This window comes from Oncorhynchus gorbuscha, linkage group LG02, assembly GCF_021184085.1.
Source record: "Oncorhynchus gorbuscha isolate QuinsamMale2020 ecotype Even-year linkage group LG02, OgorEven_v1.0, whole genome shotgun sequence".
Lineage (NCBI taxonomy): Eukaryota > Metazoa > Chordata > Actinopteri > Salmoniformes > Salmonidae > Oncorhynchus > Oncorhynchus gorbuscha.
This window is the reverse complement of record NC_060174.1, coordinates 87,868,347-87,880,857: the sequence shown is the minus strand read 5'-3', so window position 1 is coordinate 87,880,857 and position 12,511 is coordinate 87,868,347. Positions and strand designations below refer to the sequence as shown.

General features: G+C 42.5%; 1 protein-coding gene across 3 annotated transcripts in view; it reads left to right on the top strand.

Moving 5' to 3' along the window:
• LOC124012213 (roundabout homolog 1-like) overlaps nt 1-12,273 on the top strand; it is a 50,409-nt gene extending 38,136 nt beyond the window's left edge. For 2 of the 3 annotated variants that reach the window (XM_046325692.1, XM_046325698.1), the window contains exons 12-19: nt 1,492-1,534; nt 1,713-1,828; nt 3,881-4,183; nt 4,287-4,388; nt 4,701-4,848; nt 6,968-7,192; nt 7,486-7,867; nt 10,469-12,273. In XM_046325692.1, the coding sequence (XP_046181648.1) occupies nt 1,492-1,534; nt 1,713-1,828; nt 3,881-4,183; nt 4,287-4,388; nt 4,701-4,848; nt 6,968-7,192; nt 7,486-7,867; nt 10,469-10,897 (1,748 nt within the window). In that variant the 3' untranslated portion in view covers nt 10,898-12,273. The remainder of the gene's footprint in view (nt 1-1,491; nt 1,535-1,712; nt 1,829-3,880; nt 4,184-4,286; nt 4,389-4,700; nt 4,849-6,967; nt 7,193-7,485; nt 7,868-10,468) is intronic. The other variant, XM_046325705.1, reaches the window with a different exon arrangement.
• Nucleotides 12,274-12,511: the final 238 nt, after the last annotated feature.

The window sequence follows — 12,511 nt, the reverse complement described above, 5'->3', positions numbered from 1 at the left end:
CTCGTCAACTAAAACAAGAGAGGTTGTAGCTACAGTGGGGAGAACAAGTATTTGATACACTGCCGATTTTGCAGTTTTTCCTACTTACAAAGCATGTAGAGGTCTGTCATTTTTTATTATAGGTACACTTCAACTGTGAGAGACGGAATCTAAAACAAAAATCCAGAAAATCACATTGTATGATTTTCAAGTAATTAATTTGCATTTTATTGCATGACATAAGTATTTGATCACCTACCAACCAGTAAGAATTCCGGCTCTCACAGACCTGTTAGTTTTTCTTTAAGAATCCCTCCTGTTCTCCACTCATTACCTGTATTAACTGCACCTGTTTGAACAGACTCCAACCTTTCCACAATGGCCAAGACCAGACCGCTGTGTAAGGACATCAGGGATAAAATTGTAGACCTGCACAAGGCTAGGATGGGCTACAGGACAATAGGCAAGCAGCTTGGTGAGAAGGCAACAACTGTTGGCACAATTATTTGAAAATGGAAGAAGTACAAGATGACGGTCAATCACCCTCGGTCTGGGGCTCCATGCAAGATCTCACCTCGTGGTCATCAATGATCATGAGGAAGGTGAGAGATCAGCCCAGAACTACACGGCAGGACATTGTCAATGACCTGAAGAGAGCTGGGACCACAGTCTCAAAGAAAACCATTAGTAACACACTACACCATCATGGATTAAAATCCTGCAGCGCACGCAAGGTCCCCCTGCTCAAGCCAGCGCATGTCCGTATTTTCCAGCGACAGCCCCGAAGCGTGAAGGATCTGGAAGAGGTCTGTATGGAGGAGTGGGCCAAAATCCCAGCTGTAGTGTGTGCAAACCTGATCAAGAACTACAGGGAAACGTATGATCTCTGTAATAGCAAACAAAGGTTTTTGTTCCAAATATTAAGTTCTGCTTTTCTGATGTATCAAATACTTATGTCATGCAATAAATGCAAATGAATTACTTAAAAAATCATACAATGTGATTTTCTGGATTTCTTTTGTGTACCTATGATAAAAATTACAGACCTCTACATGCTTTGTAAGTAGGAAACACTGCTGATTTTTCAGGTTATTAAATACTTGTTTTCCCAACTGTATATGATGTATAACTAGAGGTTTTACACCACAAGGTTGTATAGTAGCAGGCATGCTTTTACTTACTTTGGTTGGTTTTTACGTTTGACTTTCTCATCATTCAAAGAAAATGCTATGTGAGAATTTATATTAAGGACACTTTAGCATCTATATCGTTGTAGTGATGCTATAATGATCTGGAAGCGTGTGCTTCTACATATGTATTGCTTGCTGTTTGGGGTTTTAGGCTGGGTTTCTGTATAGCACTTTATGACACCAGCTGATGTGAAAAGGGCTTTATAAATATGATTGATAGTGTTGAATGACAGGATTACCATTAACATCTCCAATGTTCCTATATAAACTGTGATACCTCATTGTGAAATAAACCAAGTGACTGTTACTCTGGGTTCTGCAGGTTTGTACAGGTTGGGAAGTGAGGACCTAATCATCAAACACCGGTAGGTGGAAGACCGTGTCGCTCATTGAAAAGGATTTCACTACTTTTTTGTTTTGTAATGTTTATAATATGATCTGATCCACTGTATGTGCCTCCTAGGTTTGCCATTTTAACCATACGCAATACATGGGATTGACTGCTTTACTGACTGATTGATTGATAGTCCTGTGTCTCTGCAGAATGGCAGCCCCAGACTCGCCATGGATCTCGGGTGCGTGGAGACCGGCCCAGAGTGGCAAGAAGTACCAGGGCATGTGGGCTCAGAGCCAGGAGAACCCCGGCTTCAGGAAGACCAGTGAGTTTTGCTCTACAGCTTGTCTAGAATCAGTTCATCCTACCACAGTTCTTAATGTAAGCATTATGAGATGGATAAAAAGACTGGCCAGTTGATGTTGATGATACAACTCGGTACTCAGTTAGTTTGCCCTGTGTGCTAAAAGAGTAGGCTTTTAACATATACAGTGCCTTGCGAAAGTATTCGGCCCCCTTGAACTTTGCGACCTTTTGCCAAATTTCAGGCTTCAAACATAAAGATATAAAACTATTTTTTTGTGAAGAATCAACAAGTGGGACACAATCATTAAGTGGAACGACATTTATTGGATATTTCATACTTTTTTAACAAATCAAAAACGGAAAAATTGGGCGTGCAAAATTATTCAGCCCCCTTAAGTTAATTCTTTGTAGCGCCACCTTTTGCTGCGATTACAGCTGTAAGTCGCTTGGGGTATGTCCCTGTCAGTTTTGCACATCGAGAGACTGAAATTTTTTCCCATTCCTCCTTGCAAAACAGCTCGAGCTCAGTGAGGTTGGATGGGGAGCATTTGAACAGCAGTTTTCAGTTCTTTCCACAGATTCTCGATTGGATTCAGGTCTGGACTTTGACTTGGCCATTCTAACACCTGGATATGTTTATTTTTGAACCATTCAATTGTAGATTTTGCTTTATGTTTTGGATCATTGTCTTGTTGGAAGACAAATCTCTGTCACAGTCTCAGGTCTTTTGCAGACTCCATCAGGTTCCATTCTTCCAGAATGGTCCTGTATTTGGCTCCATCCATCTTCCCATCAATTTTAACCATCTTCCCTGTCCCTGCTGAAGAAAAGCAGGCCCAAACCATGATGCTGCCACCACCATGTTTGACAGTGGGGATAGTGTGTTCAGGATGTTGCTTTTACGCCAAACATAACGTTTTGCATTGTTGCCAAAAAGTTCAATTTTGGTTTCATCTGACCAGAGCACCTTCTTCCACATGTTTGGTGTGTCTCCCAGGTGGCTTGTGGCAAACTTTAAACGACACTTTTTATGGATATCTTTAAGAAATGGCTTTCTTCTTGCCACTTCTTGCCACTTGCCATAAAGGCCAGATTTGTGCAATATACGACTGATTGTTGTCCTATGGACAGAGTGTCCCACCTCAGCTGTAGATCTCTGCAGTTCATCCAGAGTGATCGTGGGCCTCTTGGCTGCATCTCTGATCAGTCTTCTCCTTGTATGAGCTGAAAGTTTAGAAGGACGGCCAGTTCTTGGTCGATTTGCAGTGGTCTGATACTCCTTCCATTTCAATATTATCGCTTGCACAGTGCTCCTTAGGATGTTTAAAGCTTGGGAAATCTTTTTGTATCCAAATCCGGCTTTAAACTTCTTCACAACAGTATCTCGGACCTGCCTGGTGTGTTCCTTGTTCTTCATGAAGCACTCTGGGCTTTTAACGGACCTCTGAGACTATCACAGTGCAGGTGCATTTATACGGAGACTTGATTACACACAGGTGGATTGTATTTATCATCATTAGTCATTTAAGTCAACATTGGATCATTCAGAGATCCTCACTGAACTTCTGGAGAGAGTTTGCTGCACTGAAAGTAAAGGGGCTGAATAATTTTGCACGCCCAATTTTTCAGTTTTTGATTTGTTAAAAAAGTTTGAAATATCCAATAAATGTCGTTCCACTTCATGATTGTGTCCCACTTGTTGTTGATTCTTCACAAAAATATACAGTTTTATATCTTTATGTTTGAAGCCTGAAATGGGGCAAAAGGTCGCAAAGTTCAAGGGGGCCGAATACTTTCGCAAGGCACTGTATTTTTAGGTCTGAGGCTATTCATCTGCTACCTCTACTATTCATTATGGAAGCTCAGTGAACCACCTCTGCTATCTAAACAATACACTTGATCCATTCTGCCTCAGAATTTCTCCAATCTTAGATCGATAACTCAAAAATAATTCCAGCCACACAAGTGTATGCACAGCATTTAAAATCCACACAAGTGGATGCACAGCATTTAAGATCATTGAGGATAACAGATAGTGGTCCTCTTCTTATTCCATAATTGCCAATCACAGCCAAGAAGGACCCCGGCTCCCTGGACTCGGCTGTCCCCATCGTGCCCGACAGCTGCGGTGTCTATGGGACGTTCTACGTGGACCTGACGGGAAACGGCCTCAAGACCTTTAACAGCCCCACCCGATGCCCCAAGAGGCCCCACTGCCACACCAACTCCTCCTCCTCACACTACTCCCAGTACGGCACAGAGACGGTGCGTACCGCTGTCAAGACCATGCTGGTCAAGGATGGACAGGCCCTGCCCCCAGCCCAGCCCAAGATGGGCGTGCTCAAGGAGTCATGGGAGAAGAATTATAAACGAGGTGATAGTCAATGCGGCCTTCTTAAATGGTTTTGATGTCCTTGCTCTTGGTTAACATCAATCTGTAATTACTTTTGAATCACAGACTTTGTCTCCTCCCTCAGAGCTCCATGCAGAGAACAGCGCACCCTTGGTGTCATCGAGGAGCCAGGCGCTGGCTGTGAGGGGAGTGCCTTACAAACAGAGGCTCAGCCATCTCCCATCAGGTACTGTACTGTACTGTCATCTTACACCACTCATACCCTAAAGGCTTTTAATGCTCAGGGACAATTGGAACCAGTGTTTTCACTGAACCCCCGTTATGTACGTTTTTGTTTATCCCAGCACTAGCAAACCTGATTCAACTAATCAAGGGCTTGGGAATTAGCTGCTTATCTTAAATCAGGTGTGTTAGTGCAGGGCTAGAACAAATATGTGCACCCCCCAAGGTTCCCCCAGGAATGGATGGTACAGAACCACTGGCCTTGACAGTGTTGTTGTTTTGTTGACCTTGGATCCTGTGTGTATTCTTCCTCCAGGTGGGCGCTCCGAGTGCGTCAAGCCCCTGGCGTCGTCCCGCTTCCTGCACCACTCAGCCTCACTGCACTTGGTGGACATGCTCCCCACCCCACCCCCACTGCCCATGGACGACACCACTGACACACACAGCCTCACCTCAGAGGAAGGGTGAGGAACACACACGCATGCATGTACACACAAACATAACCACACCCACGCACACAGACCCACACAGACACCCACACATCCAAACAGAGACACACAGACATTGGCAAGACTCCCCAATCCTGCTCCCCCTCTCTCTGTGCCACTGTTCATGATGTTGACTAACGCTTACCACACACTTACCACTTACCACACATGACTCATGAGAGAATACTCATCAAACTGAGCTCAATAAATGTACCATCTGTTACATCTTTCATTGGCTGTAGCATTATATTAATAACTCCCCTGTAGTGTGTTGATGATTGGTGCTCTCAGAGACATACTTCTGAACAATAACCAAGAGTCAAAGGGTTCTTCCTTATGGACCTTGTATTTAGCCCCTTGAATCAATAAGACCAGTCATCTACACTACATCTGAGCACATATGAGCATCTATGAGCCGTGTGTTTCTCACGCTCTGCCACAGGGCTCCCTTGTTTACTTCCTTTTAACCTCTTCCTGACACCAATCTATCACAGTTTCTCCCATTCCCCACTCTCTAATGATCCACTGCGCTCCGCTTCCCTCCGTTTCCTCTGCCATTATAGTCAAACCGGATGGCCTGAACTGGTTTCATGTCTCCCGCTGTGGGAAATGATTGTACTTCCTCCCTGTTCTTAACCTCGATGACAGGGCCCTGACATGGCTCATAGAACAGCAACCAACATGCGCCAATTTACATGACCATGAATGACATGTACCCACAGTTTTAACAAAGAAAAAGTTTAAATTCAAGTTTTAGTACGACTATAATTCTCTTGCAAGGAATAGTACTATTATCACAAAATAAATGGGAATTTCTTAACTACAGACGCGGCCAAAAGTTTTGAGAATGACACAAATATTAATTTTCATAAAGTCTGCTGCCTCAGTGTCTTTAGATATTTTTGTCAGATGATACTATGGAATACTGAAGTATAATTACAAGCATTTCATAAGTGTCAAAGGCTTTTATTGACAATTACATGAAGTTGATGCAAAGAGTCAATATTTGCAGTGTTCTTTTTCAAGACCTCTGCAATCCGCCCTGGCATGCTGTCAATTAACTTCTGGGCCACATCCTGACTGATGGCAGCCCATTCTTTTAGAATCAATGCTTGGAGTTTGTCAGAATTTGTAGGTTTTTGTTTGTCCACCTGCCTCTTGAGAATTGACCACAAGTTCTCAATGGGATTAAGGTCTGGGGAGTTTCCTGGCCATGCACCAAAATGTCAATATTTTGTTCCCAAAGCCACTGAGTTATCACTTTTGCCTTATGGCAAGGTACTCCATCATGCTGAAAAAGGCATTGTTGCTCTCGGAGGATGTGTCTTTGCTGCCCTTCTTGATACCAGGCCATCCTCAAAGTCTTCACCTCCCTGTGCATGCAGATGCACTCACACCTGCTTGCTGCCATTCCTGAGCAAGCTCTGTACTGGTGGTTCCCTGATCCCGCAGCTGAATCAACTTTAGGAGATGGTCCTGGCGCTTGCTGAACTTGGGCGCCCTGAAGCCTTCTTCACAACAATTGAACCACTCTCCCTGAAGTTCTTGATGATCTGATAAATGGTTGATTTAGGTACAATCTTACTGGCAGCAATATCCTTGCCCGTGAATCCCTTTTTGTGCAAAGCAATGATGACTGCACGTGTTTCCTTACAGGTAACCATGGTTGACAGAGCAAGTACAAAAATTCAATAATAAGAGGGACTTAATAAGAGGGACTTGGCAATTAATTGCAATTCATCTGATTACTCTTCATAACACTCTGGAGTATATGCAAATTGCAATCATACAAACTGAGGCAGCAGACTTAGTGAAAATGTATATTTGTGTCATTCTCAACTTTTGGCCACGACTGCACAGTACATTTAGGCAACTAAACACAAAGTATAAATACCTGCATGATTTTCTCATACACTAGGGTTTAATCTTTTGCTTATACCTAATATAAATAATTGCTCATATCTGTGATTTAGCCATTTTGTTCATTAATGTATGATTCACAAGTTGATTATTGAAGAATATAACTTATAAATGTCTCATGAATTTAGTCTGAATTATTGGAAATTACCTTCTGAGCTTTATTTGTCACACCTAGGTCCAGCAGGTCCACTAAACTGATGGTGGATGACGGGTCTCACCAGTCTGTGTGTGCTGCGTCCGGTCTCCGTGGCCCCCCATCCAACCCTACGGGCTTACCCTCCTACAGCCGCCTGTCCACTGCCTCTTACTGCCTATCATTAGACCAGGAGCAGGACACGACAATGACATCACAGGAAGTCACCCAGTACCTGGAGCTCAGCCCCAATGCCGAAAGGCGCAGGTAGTTTTGCCATGGAAACCAAGGGGTGGCAAATAGAGGAGGGTGAGAGGGTTACTGTCAGAGTCATTGAGGGGCTGTGCTTTGACGCTATCTATTCTACTACATCGATTGATAAGGGCATTTAAAGACAACAAATTATTGTCAGTAATATTCAATATTTGAATAGCCAGTCTCTATTAGTAAAATAGCGTTGGATATTACAATAATGTTGTTATTTTAGTACAGTATTGCTTTACCGGAATCAGTAGTTTTACTTCATTCACCTCTCATCTTACCTCACATCCTGTTTCCAGCACAATGCCGGAGAATCCTCCTTCCTCCTCCCTGTCCCGCCCTTTCTCCCCCAGTCCCACTTTGGGCTACATCTGTGGGCTCCTCCCCTCCGACCAACTGGAGGACAGGTTGACTGACGACCAGGTGTCCCAGCCAATGGGCTCTCGACGGGCCCGGCTCCAGAGCACACCCTTGTCGCTCTGCAGTGAATGGGAAGGCTCGCTGTGGAATGGCTGTGGGTCGGTGTCAGAGGGCAACATGGCTAACAGTGCCCGCACCAGCTTCATCAGCTCGTCGGACGGCTCATTCATGAACGATTCCAACTTTGCCGGCGTGCTGGCCACTGTGGCCGCAGAGTCCATGAGTGTAGCCTCTTTCTCAGGCAAGACTACTAGAGAAAATGTACTCACACATTAATTATATTTCATACTTTAACAGGTTACTTGAGATTGAGCTGTCTTGTCACTAACTACCACTAGGTGGTGAACTCTTACCATACTGTACGATCCTAAAATGGTGCCTTGGAGTCAGATTTACAACAGATTCCTCTTTTACGTCTAGCCTCTATAGTTTGGTCATGATATACTTATGTAAGAAGATTTTTTTTGGTGGATGCTACATCAGGGTTATGTTTATTCATTAATTGAAAATTGTCTATAGTATTTAACAATGACTTTACAACTCATAAATGGAATTGTAGTTTATTCCCCCGGGTAAAGGAATTGAAAAGCAATTGACCACACGATCAGGTGTCACCAGTTTTCCTTTGTGCAGCTTATCGGCAGGCTCTGTTTCCACTGGGGATGTAGCCTAGACTAGAGTTAAGCAGTGGTCATGTATTCTGGGAGGACTACATGTGGGAAATGTCAGTACTTGTGTGGCAACTGAAACTGACCTATGGGACAGATCGATGTGATTTAGGTGAGAGTGTATCTCACAGACACACACAGTGGAGACTGTGCGTGTGCGTGTGCGTGTGCGTGTGTGCGCGCACGCACGTGTAGGGGGTAAACTCAGGATTCAGGGGTGGCAACTACTTAGGAGCTCTCAGCAAATTGAAAGCGCTGTGATCTTTCTCAGACTGTCATTTAATTAATCACTCTGTCCTTTCTCCCAAATGTGTATACGGCAGATTCAACTTTATTCCATTTGCCCCAATTGTTATTTTTAATACAGGAGTGTTGCCACAGTGAAAAAGAGTCCTGATTGTGCACTGTGCATTATACAAATTGGATTGCTAAGTGTGTGTGTCACCTTTCTGTTATCATATCTATTTTATCATGATGTCTGTTGTCATGTAATATCTCTCTGTATCATGGTATCAGTTGTCATATAGAGTACAGTCAAGTTTGGACACAACTATTCATTCAAGGTTTTTTCTTTATTTGTACTATTTTCTACATTGTAGAATAATAGTGAAGACATCAAAACTATGAAATAACACATATGGAATCATGTGGTAACCAAAAAAGTGTTAAACAAATATAAAGATTTTTCAAAGTAGCCACCCTTTGCCATTACAACCTTGCAGACTTTTGGCATTCTCTCAACCAGCTTCATGATGTAGTCTCCTGGAATGCATTCAATTAACAGATATGCCTTGTTAAAAGTTATTTTGTGGAATTTCTTTCTTTCTTAATGTGTTTCAGCATATCAGTTGTGTTGTGACAAGGTAGGGGTGGTATACAGAAGATAGCCCTATTTGGTAAAAAACCAAGTCCATATTATGGCAAGAACTGCTCAAATAAGCAAAGAGAAACAATAGTCCATCATTACTTTAAGCCATGAAGGTCAGTCAATAGTGAAAATGTCAAGAACTTTGAAAGATTCTTCAAGTGCAGTCGCAAAAACCATCAAGCACTATGATGAAACTGGCTCTCATGAGGACAGCCACAGGAAAGGAAGACTCAGAGTTACCTCTGCTGAAGTTCATTAGAGTTACCAGCCTCAGAAATTGCAGCCCAAATAAATGCTTCACACAGTTCAAGTAACAGACACATCTCAACATCAACTGTTCAGAGGAAACTGCGTGAATAAGTTCTTCATGGTCGAATTGCTGCAAAGATCCCACCACTAAAGGACACCAATAAGAAGAAGACACTTGTTTGGGCCAAGAAACACAAGACTAGTAGATTTTTTTTGTTTCCAACCACTGTCTTTGTGAGATACATAGTAGGTGAACGGATGATATCCACATGTGTGGTTCCCATCGTGAAGCATGGCGGAGGAAGTGTGATGGTGTGGGGGTGCTTTGCTGGTGACACTGTCAGTGATTTATTTAGAGTTCAAGGCACACTTAACCAGCATGGCTACCACAGTATTCTGCAGCGATACACCATCCCGTCTGGTTTGCGCTTAGTGGGACTATCATTTGTTTTTCAGCAGGACAATGACCCAAAACACACCTCCAGGCTGTGTAAGGGCTATTTGACCAAGAATGAGGGTGATGGAGGGCTGCATCAGACGACCTGGCCTCCACAATCACCTGACCTCAACTCAAATGAGATGGTTTGGGATAAGTTGGACCACCGAGTAAAGGAAAAGCAGCCAACAAGTTCTCATGATATGTGGGAACTCCTTCAAGATTGTTGGAAAAGCATTCCTCATGAAGCTGCTTGAGAGAATGCCAAGAGTGTGCGAAGCTGTCATCGAGGCAAAGGGTGGCTACTTTGAAGAATCTCAACTATAACATTTAATTTATTGAACACTTTTTTTGGTTACTACATGATTCCTTATGTGTTATTTCATAGTTTTCATGTCTTCACTATTTTTCTACAAAATAGTGAAAATAAAGAAAACCCTGGAATGAGTAGGTGTGTCCAAACTATCAGTTTTCATATCTGTCTTTATCATGGTATCAGTTGTCATGTATCTCTTTATCATGTTATCATATATTTATTTGTATTATGGTATCATATATATCTCTCCACATGGTGTCTGCTGGTGCGTCATGGTATCATGCATCTGTGTGTGTGATAACTCTAGTTTGGTTCTCCTCTCCAGACTTCTCTCCCCCGGCGTCACCCCTCAGTGCCCTGTTCCCTCCGGCTCCAGATGAAGGAGCGGAGTGTTTCGGGGAGCTGGATCCCATGCCCGTTTGGGACTGGAGTACAACCTGGGTGGAGGAGATGGAGGCGCAGTACCGCGCCCAGTACACCTCCCAGGCATATGCACCCCCCGCCTGCAACACCTGGGGGCATTGTCGTGCTGACCGTCACTGTGAGGACCGCCGAGCCACCGGAGGGGGTAGGGTTTGAGGACGAGGACGAGGGGGTGGGTCAAGGACAACCTCACAGCGATGATTGGATTGATGATACGTTTTTTGTGAAGTCCATTTCAATGCCAAGACATGCATTTAATTTACTCATGATTTGTAAAGTACTCATAGAAAATCAGGAGAAAAACAAAAGTAATTTTATGTTTCATCCATGAATTAGGAAGTGGCCTTTGTTTTCCTGTGAGTGGTTTACAACAAGTCATGAGTAGAAGATATAATTGGGAATGAAATGAAGTTGACCATTCAACCTCTCCCATCCAGACCACTATTGGTTACCTGAACTATGTTTCCCACAATACCTCAGGGCAGTCTCTCCCATGAAAATAGAATTCCTAGAATAGGCATCTTCTATTTCTATGGATCCTCCTCCAATTTGTGTTCTCCATTTGTCCTAACCTGGGATGGTCTTTCCAAGAGTTTAACCGCAGCCAGCCCCAAAAACAACTTTAAAAAAGTTTGGAGTGTTATGATTTTAGTGGCACTATTACTGTAATGTAGTGCATTTAGTTTCTTCCAGAATCTTCCATGGGCCGTGATCTTGCTGGTTAAAAAAGACTGAACTGAAAGCACAATGATGGGCGTAGCATTCAGTCTGGTTTAACCAGGCTATGATCCTACCATATTAGAGTGTATTGAAAACAACACGAGAGAATTTATACAGAACATTCACTGATCATTCATTTGCAATAGAATGTAAATATACGCGACTGATTTTATTTAATGAACCATGAACACTGTGACTTTCCAACCCATTTCTGCCTCTTCTTTTTATCATCCTTTGTTCACAAAAGACGGTCTAAAATTGTATCATGTTTTTCATTATTATTAAATGTGCTTTTGTCTCTATTGGTTTTATAATGAGTTGTTACACTAGAATTTGGACGATGTAGTTGTTCTGTTTCAGATTTAGTTTAATTTCTCTTCCCTTTGACTTCAAGCTAAACATTAAGGGCTGAGTCATGACTTCAGATGTGTGTGCAATTCTCCCTTTGACTTCAAGCTAAACATTAAGGGCTGAGTCATGACTTCAGATGTGTGTGCAATTCTCCCTTTGACTTCAAGCTAAACATTAAGGGCTGAGTCATGACTTCAGATGTGTGTGCAATTCTCCCTTTGACTTCAAGCTAAAGATTAAGGGCTGAGTCATGACTGCAGATGTGTGTGCAATTCTCCCTTTGACTTCAAGCTAAACATTAAGGGCTGAGTCATGACTTCAGATTCTCCCTTTGACATTAATACATGACTACATGACAAACACACTCCCATGTCAGGAGTTAGGATTTATCCCTATGTACTTGTGTACCTAAATGAAATGTGTATACATTTAGCAATAAGTAGAATGTTTTTCTCATGATGTATCTTCTGTAAGAATAGGTTCAGTAGGACTGGACTAATGTGTATTATTGGAGAGGAGGAATAATTATTCATTTGATATAAATGTTTATGCATGACTTAATAATACTATTTGAAGCATAACTAACTAAGTGTCTTCTACTGTGGCCTTATTGAGAATAAAAACGTATACATTTCAGTCTGATAACTTCTTTTTAGTAATTCATACTTAATCCAGGAAGTCTTTCTCAAGTAGCAGTGGATATTAGTGTTTCATCCTTGCCTTTCTAAATTTGCCAGTTTTTTGGTAAGACAACCACAAGTTGGCTTAAGCAAAAACAGACCAGCCAACCAAGACAAATGAATTATATTTTGAGACTACCAATCGCATTCAAATATTTTGATACCAACTGGTATCCAACTCCAAATTACATCCA